General features: G+C 47.6%; 1 protein-coding gene across 2 annotated transcripts in view; it reads left to right on the forward strand.

Moving 5' to 3' along the window:
- NDRG1 (N-myc downstream regulated 1) overlaps positions 1-2,839 on the forward strand; it is a 60,269-nt gene extending 57,430 nt beyond the window's left edge. For both annotated transcript variants that reach the window (XM_055432707.2, XM_055432706.2), the window contains exon 16: positions 969-2,839. In XM_055432707.2, coding sequence (XP_055288682.2) covers positions 969-1,180 — 212 coding nt within the window. In that variant the 3' untranslated portion in view covers positions 1,181-2,839. The remainder of the gene's footprint in view (positions 1-968) is intronic.
- The last annotated feature ends 6,895 nt before the right edge of the window (positions 2,840-9,734 follow it).

The raw sequence follows: 9,734 nt of genomic DNA on the forward strand, positions 1-9,734 counted from the left end.
TCCCTCACAGTACTACAGTTTTAGAGGCTAGAAGTCCAAAACTGAGAGGTAGGCAGGGTCATGCTCCCTGTAAGGATTCTCAGAAGAATCCTTCTTTCCCTTGTTCCAGCTTCTGGTGGTTGCCAGTAGCCCTTGGCTTGTGGCTGCATCACTCTGACCTCTGCCCTGTCTTCACACGGCTGCTCCCTGAGTGTGCATCTGGCTCCTTTTAAGAGAAAACCAGCCATTGCATTAGCGCTCACCCTAACCAAAGATGACCTCATCTAGATAGATCTTCAAAGACCCTATTTCCAAATAAGGTTATAGCCAGAGATTCTGGTGCTCATGAACTTGGGAGGGTGCTCTTCAACCCAGTACAGGTGGGGTTCTTCATCCCACCATCCCAGCCACCTGCCATCTTTAAGGGCATTTTAAGTCCTTCGGAATGGACGGTGCCATTAAGAGTTCCTGAGAGCTCACAGGTTGCCCACAGGAAGAGGTGACAGCTGACCGCTCTGTGTGGCCTCCGTTTCCAGCCTGTGGTGTGCAGGGATTAGCCGGGGCGACTGTGAACATCCTCCTGACTCTAGAGACTGTTGACGTTACAGGGTGGTGGGCACACACTCGGGTGCTGATACCCAGGGGTCCATGGTAGTATTCTGATTTTACACAAGGGCACGGGGTCTCAGAGAGGGATGCTCCTCGAGTCCCACAGCTGGTAAGCGAGCAGCAGACAGCTGCGATCGAGACCCAGCTGGTGGGTTCATGCCGGGGTGGGACCCGTCAGTCCTCACCCAGCCTGAGCCTGGCTCTTCACCTCTGCAAGTGGGTACAGAAATGACGGGGAGCCCAGCAGCCAGGTGGCCTTGAGGGCAGAGAGGAGCAAAGGTTCCCCAGGCAGGCGGGGCATGCAGCAGGCTCCATCTCTGAGGTGCGGGCGCCTCCAACCTTCTCCCACCCCCTCACCGGGCTCTCTCCTCTCTCCCCAGTGCCCTCCGCCAGCATGACCCGCTTGATGAGGTCTCGCACAGCGTCAGGCTCCAGCGTCACGTCCCTGGAGGGCGCCCGCAGCCGCTCGCACACCAGCGAGGGCGCCCGCAGCCGCTCGCACACCAGCGAGGGCACGCGGCTGGACATCATCCCCAACTCCGGTGGCCCTGGAAGCAACGCCGGGCCCAACTCCACGGAGGTGTCCTGCTAGGCGGCCTCGGGGCCGGCCGGCAGCCCCTGGACTCTGGGACCGATCGCTGTAGCTGCCCCTCCTCCGGCTCCCCTCCCCACCCCTGCCTGCCAACCGTACGTTAACTCTAACTCGGTATTAATCCAAAGCTTATTTTGTACAAGTGAGCTCTGGTGACGACACGGTGAGATTGGGTGTTTGTGGGGTCGCCTTTCTGGTGAGGGTAGGGCGGGGTGGACCAAAGGGAAAGATGCACTTCAGTGTCCCCGCCGAAAGAGGGGCTGAGAGGCCACCCTCCTACCCTCCTTCAGAGACGCCAAACTGCCAGAAACCAGCGCAGAGTAAACACTTGATCCATCCAAGGCTAGCCTGGCCGGAGCATCCTGGCGTGAAGGGACACCTTGTTGGAAGCCCAGCCCGCCTTCTTCCTGCTTCCTCTCCAACTAAAGGAAAAACAGACCCAGATTCTGGAAACCAAGCCCTTTCTGACTGGGGAGGGGGAGAGCAGGGAGTGGTGGGGAGCTCTTTTTAAAAAAAAGCCAAACAGGAAGCAGGGAGAGAGGTGGAATTGACGCAGAGGCTCCGAAGGATTTGGAAAAAGCAGATCTCCGTAGTTAACTTGAAGAAATAGATTTTTTTTTAACGTTTGTGCATATATACACTTTTTACGGTTGACGCCTACAAGTCTGTTTTCCTGGCATTTTTTAACGGACAACAGAAGTAGGGGACAAACTCTTCCAGTTTTTCAAAGAAACGGTCTTGGCAGGCGTTTGGTATTTGTGTTTAAGGTTTTGAATCAGCTGCCTGCCTCCCCCGCCATCGCCCGCCCCTACTTCCCACCCCTAATACATGAACGAGTGGTTATTTCATTCATGGGGACGAGTGTGTAGATTTGTCGTTGTTTCCTCTGAAATGGAGAGGAAGATTGCAAACAGCTGGGCCTGGCTGTGATGTGTCTCCAGCCAGCAGCACTGGGGCAGGGGCGTTGGGGTGGGGTGGTATTTTTGGTGATTAGATGTAAGGAATTACTTGTGGTTGTGATGGAATCCAGTTCAGTTGTGATTTCGGTCAATCCCATCTGGTTCCCAGGAATCGTGTGTAATTAAGTTAAATCCTGCTTCCAATCTTTGACAATGTGGGGGTGAATCTGAACTTGACTGCCAAAGGCTTCTGACCTGGTGACCTTCCAGAATCTTCAGCTAGGGGGTGGGATTCACATGGGGAGTGGTGGCCCAAAAGATGTACGGAGTCTGAAATGTGTATTCCATGGGATTTCCTTCTCTCTCCCGCCTTCCCCTCTTCCCTGCCCCTGTAACTTCTCCCTGAACAGGGTCGCACCACTGACATTTCTGGGCAATGTCAACATAGCTGTCGAGTTCCTGTACTACTTACTGCCTTTCGATCTCATTTTGGCTAACCATGGATCTTCGTATAGGAAGTTTTGATCAGAATGAATGGAAGAGCGTGCATCAACCACCGGGGCCTAGTGGTTACTGGGAGGAAGTAGTCAAATCTTCTAGGTAGCTTGGGGGATTATGACTCAGTTTACCTGTCACCTACCACCTGGGAGGCAGAAATGGCTGAATCAGAACAAGAAGCTGTTATGTACAAGTCTTTCCAGAGAGTTTCTTAATGAGATATTTGTATTTATTTCCAGACCAATAAATTTGTAACTTTGCAGTGGCTTGTGTCTTTTTCCCCTGCCTGAGAGATCATGCATTGAGATGGGTCTTTCCTTACCTGGGGCTTCCTGCCCACATGCCCCTCACCTTTGGAATTCTTCAGAGCATCACTGTCCAATAAAAATACAATGCGAACCACTGATGTAACTTGAAATCTTCAAGTAGTCACTTTAAAAATGGTAGAAAGAGACAAGTGAAATGAATTTTAATAATACATGTAAGCCAGCATATCCAAAATATCAACATTTTAACATAGAATCAATATAACAATTATCGAGGTGCCTTGCATTTTTTTCTTCCTACTGAGAAATCCAGGGTGTATTTTCACGTCACATTCATTCGTGTCTGTGCTCAGTTGTGTTCAACTCTTCGAGACCCCATGGACTGTACCCCACCGGGCTCCTCTGTCCATGGGACTCCCCGGGCAAGAATACTGGAGTGGGTTGCTAGTTCCTCCTCCAGGGGACTTTCCCCACTCAGGGATCAAACCCACGTCTCCTGCAGCTCCTGCTTTGGCAGGTGGATTCTTCATCACTGAGTCCCCTGGGAAACTCATTTTACATCACAGTACACCTCAATTCAGACCAGCTGCATTTCAGGCACTTTAGTAGCCAAATAACATGGTGACACAGGAATCAAGCTTTTCAACCTATAATTAAGAAGGAAACATCTTTTTTTTTTTTTACATTTTATTTTTATTAGAGGAAAGTGTGTGAAAAGACCACCCAGTGATAAGCCTGTAATGCTTCTTGCGCTTGTGTTTAAAAATGTTAACAGGTTTCACTACAGTCTTCTATTTTTATTTAAGATTAGTTTAAAATTTATAACACAGAGGATTTCCCTGGTGGTCCAGTGGTCAATACTCTGCACTTCCAATGCAGGGAGCATGAGTTCAATACCTGATCAGGGAACTAAGATCCCACAAGCTGTGCGGTATGGCCAAAAATTAAAAAATTTTTAAACAATTAGCAAACAGTTGCAAAGATAGTACAGAGAGTTTCCATATACTCCACCCCTAGGTTCCCCTATTATTATTACTATCGCTTGTCACTGCGGTTCATTGGTCACAACTAACTGATCTATTACTATTAACTAAACTCCATACCTTCTTGGGATTTCACCATGTTTCCCCATTGTCTGTTTCCATCCTGCCTCCTTTGTTCCCTCTGGTCTGTAAGAATTTCTCAGACTTTCCTTGCTTTTGATGACCTTGGCGGTTTTGAGAAGCCCTGGTGGAGCATTTTGCACAACGACTCTTGATTGAGGTTTGTGTGCATGATTTTCCTATGGTTCATTTGGGGTCTGAGTTTTGGGAATGAAGAACGCAGACACTCAGTGGCATCCTCATCGCCTTGTGCTGTCAGTATGATCGGTCAATGTGCTTTAACAGGGGTGAGGTTGACCTTGACCACCTGACCAAGGTCGTGTTTGTTAGGCGTCTCCGATAGCAAATCACTTTTTCTGCTTTTCCATACTTGTTCTTTTGAAGCAAGTCACTAAATGCAGCCCACACTTAACATCCTCCTCCCTTTTAAGCAGCTAGCATGCTGTTTGTCTATACTGGCTTTGCTTCACATGCCTTGAAGAGTTTCTTAGCGTTTGTAATGAGCTGTCAACACTTTGGCAGTCTGCATCATCATGCAGCAAGTGACTGGGCATAGAAGGGGGGAGGGTGACCGTGTGTGCTGCACAGGCCAGAGAGGGAGGCAGGAAGGGCTTTAATGCACACAGTAAAGCCAGCAAATGACATTGCAGGAGACACTGCTTACACTTTGAAGTGTAATTCTCCAAATACTCCAACTGTGACAACATCATGCGTTTCTTTACTGATAAGTGAAATAGCAATGCGGAGGCCGTCTCAATATGATTTCAAGGTAGTAATGAGCATAATAACACTTAAGAAAACGGCCATGATTGTGATAAGAAAAATATATGTGATTTCAACTGGCAGTGTTAGGGTTTGTGGACCACATTTAAGTAGGAAGAAATGCTAGACCGCATTTAGAGATGAGATGGTTAGATAGCATCGTCAACTCAATGGACATGAACTTGAGCAAACCCCAGGAGAGCGTGAAGGACAGGGAAGCCTGGCGTGCTGCGGTCACTGGAGTTGCAAAGAGCTAGACACAACTGATTGGCTGAATAATGACAATGACAAAGCAAAGGTGCATTTCCCCCTCATCCAAGCGCACGATCCCTGAATTTAACCCGTGGTGCATTTCCCCCTCATCCAAGCGCACGATCCCTGAATTTAACCCGTGGTGCATTTCCCCCTCATCCAAGCGCACGATCCCTGAATTTAATCCATGGTGCATTTCCCCCTCATCCAAGCACACGATCCCTGAATTTAATCCATGGATCCTTGGTCCAAGGGTTTCTAGCTTATGGGCCCTGTTTTTCTACATTCACAGTAAATGCCTTTTCTGTGCCGGGTCCTGTGTGAGAGACAGGAACAAAGGGAAAGCAGCCACAGAAGAGTCAGCAGGAAATCACCACCGCAGTGGGTGCACATGTGGCACAGGGCCCCCTAGACCTCCCACGATCAGCTCCTGGGAGCTCAGACTTCCATCGAGAGAAGTGAACTCTTGCAGGTGTCTGCATGTATCGGATGCTATTTAGAGATGGTTTGCCAGCTGGGGACCTATTTCTGTTCTCCTAGCTGCTTGTTTTGGTTTTGTTTCCCGGACCCTTGGGTTTCAGCAGCAGCTGGAAGACCAAGTGTACACCAAGACCAACCACGTGCAGGCTCTGTAGGGGACAACAGAGACCTCCATCTGCCCCTTCCTCCTTCCCCTTCTCTGACACAACCTCACTGCTGGTCATTGGCTGGGTCCCTGCGTACTGTGCTCAGTCGTGTCCAACTCTGCAACCCCATGGACTGTAGTCCACCAGGCTCCTCTGTCCATGGGATTCCCCAGGCCAAAATACTGGAGTGGGTTGCCATTTCCTCCTCCAGGGCATCTTCCCGGTCCAGGGGTAGAACTGGGTCACTGCTGTGTTGCAGTTAGAGGCTAGTTCATGCTACTCCGGCCCCTAGCCCACATACACACAGCAGGGATTCATAGTAATGGGTGTGGTTGTAGCAGGTGAATTGCTATGTCTTTTGAAATTAAATCCATTGACTGGCAAACTCACTGTTGAAGAAAAGGCCCTTCCTCATTCCTGCTCTGAAAAATTTCCTGAATGCCCCGCCCTCTGCAGAAAGCACCGACCATGTGACTTCATGATAAGGACAGCCTGCAGAGATGGCATCACTAATAACAGTCATATTTAGCACATTTTATGGTTTCTTTTCCCTTTTTTCATCTTTATCTATGAGGTTGAGTTATCCTTACTTCACAGATAAAAAAGCTCACAGAGATGAAATGGCTTCTCCAGCCATTTCTAAAATGGACTATATTCCTCTCGCCTTTGAAAACAGTTGGCTGAGCACATAACTTACACAAACACCTATTGGCATCTTCAGATTATAGAACATGTATTAGTTCTGGGGCTAACAGCTTTCATTATCTGCAGGGACGTTTGTCTGCCCAGGCGGTGAACTGCTTCCACCATTTTATCTGGTCCTTAATTCCGTCTCCTCTGCTGGTGGGGTGATATGTTTCTCATTGCTATCAACAAGCCAGCCTGTAGCAGCTTCCTCTTCCTCTTCATGCAAACTTCCTTACACTTCATTTTACTCCCCTGGTTCCCAAGGCACCCAGCAATAGGTCTCTAGAAAAGTCGTGTCCGACTCTTTGCGCCCCCATGGACTGTAGCCTTCCAGGCTCCTCCGTCCATGATATTTTCCAGGCAAGAGTACTGGAGTGTGTTGCCATTTCCTTCTCCAGGGTATCTTCCTGAACCAGGGATCGAATCTGGATCTCAGACACTGCAGGCAGATGCTTTACCATCTGAGCCACCAGGGAAGCCCAATAGATCTCTATCCATCCATCAACCCCTGCTCTACAATCCCTGCCATGTGCTGGGCTTAAAAGATGCAGTCATGGTCCCAGACCTCCAGGTACCCACAGGATGTGTGCATGCTAAGTGGCTTCAGTCGTGTCCGACTCTTTGGGACCCCATGGACTGTAGCCCTCCAGGCTCCTCTGTCCATGAGATTCTCCAGGCAAGAATACTAAAGTGGGTTGCCACTCCCTTCTCCAGGGGATATTCCAGACCCAGGGATCCAAACCGCGTTTCCCGCAGCTCCTGCATTGTAGGCAGATTGTTTACCACTGAGTCACCGGGGAAGCCCACCCACAGGGTAGTTGGGAATATAAAAAGGCATTGAATAAATGAGTAAGTGAATGAACGCCAAATGTTCATTTTATATTTGCATGAGATGTTTTCTAACCTCAACACATTTGTCCCCCTGGTCTTTTCTGTATACCAGAATTCCCATTTCTCAGTGCATTTTCAAACTTTTAGCCATTTTTATTGCCATGTATAAAATATCTGGGACCCTAATGTCCACCATCTGCACATTTACTGAAAGTGTTCAATGTTCCATCATTGCCTCATACCAACTGAAAATACAGGGAAACTCACCCAGCCCAGTAAGTCACTTTGATGATGATTCATTGCTTCAAGGCAAAAAGCTACAAACAGGGAATCTGAGCAATGAAAACTCTTCACATTGAATAAACATGTTCTGTGCTACACAAATCATGAGAAAAATGAGGAATGCTGAAAAACATGACAGATCACCCAAGTGCTACTTTCCCTCTATAGGGACATTCTAAGACATTTCTTCATATGTACTCTTTAGTCACTTACAAAAATGGCAGTGTGTGTGTGGTCACTCAGTCATGTCCGACTCTTTGTGACCCCATAGATTGGACCCACCAGGCTCCTCTGTCCATTGGATTCTCCAGACAAGAATACTGGAGTGGGTTGCATGCCCTCCTCCAGGGGATCTTCCCTGACCCCGGAATTGAAACTGGGTTTTCTGCATTGCAGGCAGATTCTTTAACATCTCAGCCACCAGGGAAGTCTGAAAATGGCAGTCAGAATACTTAAATATTAAGTCATAGTTTGAAAACCGATATACACACACACACATATGTATATATGCAGAAATACACAGCAGGCCATTCTGACCATTCAGGACTCCCAGCTGGGCAGAGTTATTACTTCAGTTACTTTGGGTTAAGGTAAGTCTTTAAAAATCAGTGACCTAATTTAATGTAATAGTCACAGGCTGCATTACTTCCCCGCAATTTGTAGGAATACACAGTACTTAAATGTTAATGAGAGCCTAGATAATCATATCGTTTGAATCTACTTTCTTTGATCACTCTCTGAATCATTTTCAAAGTTAATATTGCAGCTGTTGTCTTGTGCCTTTGGTTTGCAGGGGTGGGTGAGGGTAGGCTAACGGCTTTGCATCAGGAGAGATGGCTTAGGTGTGAGACTAACCTCAGTTTGCAACCTTGGTTGGCAGTTCATTACTAGGAAGACAATGAGCAAATTCTTTCTAAGAGCCTCAGCTCTATCTCTAAAATGGGAAATGATGATAATGCCACAGCTCATAGGTTTGCTCTGAGGATTAAATTAGGTATGCAGTAAGCCACCTAGCCTAAAGCCTGGTAAGTGCTCACCAAATGTTTATGCTAAGGGTTAGCACGCATCAGTGACACGGTAAATTCAGGTCTCCTTTTTCTCACTCATCTATGCATGCAAGAGATATTCACTCTAAGCACGTACGTGAATTTCTCCACCAAAGGTTGACTATTCTTTAGTTTACCTTTCCCTTATCCCAGGACATGGGGTTACAAGGGACTGGAGAAGCAGACACTCCAACAGGCCTCATTCAGGCTCTGCCTGGAGGCCTCCCCAAAAGCAAGCTGTTGCCGTTGTCCAGTCGCTCACTCATGTCTGACTCTGCGTCTCCGGCCCCTTGTACTGCAGCATGCCAGGCTTCCCCGTCCTTCACCGTCTCCCAGAGCAAGGCAGAGTGGAATAAGGAGAGATCTGGGTTTCAACTCTTGAGGGCTGATTTCCCAGCCTGTTTGAGTCCCAGACTTTCCATTGATAAAATTGAGATGCTTGCTCAAAATTTCTGCCATGATTATTAAGATAATGCAAAACTTAACAGAGGGCTTGGCACCAAGTAAGCATTTATTAAAGAGATGTTTTTTTCATCATGATTGTTAACTTTTATTGGAACATGTCACACCATGGCTCTGTCTCCTTCCCTGTGACTTCAAAACATGAAACTGAGACCTCCTCTCTGGGGCCTGCACAGGACAGATTCATTTTTCAAACCAGGGCATTCTGGCCACCCCATCCCACCCATCCCGGGGATAAAAGACCCGAGTCCCTTATCCAGGCTTCCGATGATCTTGGAAGCCACGTTCACTTTCCTGAATTGGGAAGTAAATTCAGCAAGAACCTAGTTCTTGGGTGTCTGCTGAATTTCAAAAGGGGTCAGCCCTAACCTGGTCCTTGGAAGCTGTGGGTGGCAGGTGATTTCACTCTACAAAAATCCAACATGATCCACATGGACTTACAGGAAAGATTATTCATAGAGTAAATTCTCTTCCCTGGTGGTTCAGTGGTAAAGAATCTGCCTGCCAATGTAGGAACCGTGGGTTCGATCCCTGGGTTGGGAAGATCCCCTGGAGAAGGAAATGGCAATCCACTCCAGTATTTCTGCCTGGAAAATCCCATGGACAGAGGAGCCTGGCAGGCTGCAGCTCATGGGGGTCAAAAAAGAGTCAGACACGACTGAACACCTGAACAATAACAAAATTCTCTTCACAAAAGAACTCTTGGACTTTTTTTTCTTTCAATGAACATGTGCCTTTCTTTTGATATTAAATGTGTCTTTTTCTACAGCATTTCAGTTTTGGCTGATAAAAATTAGATTGTCATGTACCTTTGGAAGAAAGAGATCTTCTGAACACATG

The sequence above is a fragment of the Moschus berezovskii genome, chromosome 16, assembly GCF_049115385.1.
Source record: "Moschus berezovskii isolate FMDL1 chromosome 16, NW_MosBer_1.0, whole genome shotgun sequence".
Lineage (NCBI taxonomy): Eukaryota > Metazoa > Chordata > Mammalia > Artiodactyla > Moschidae > Moschus > Moschus berezovskii.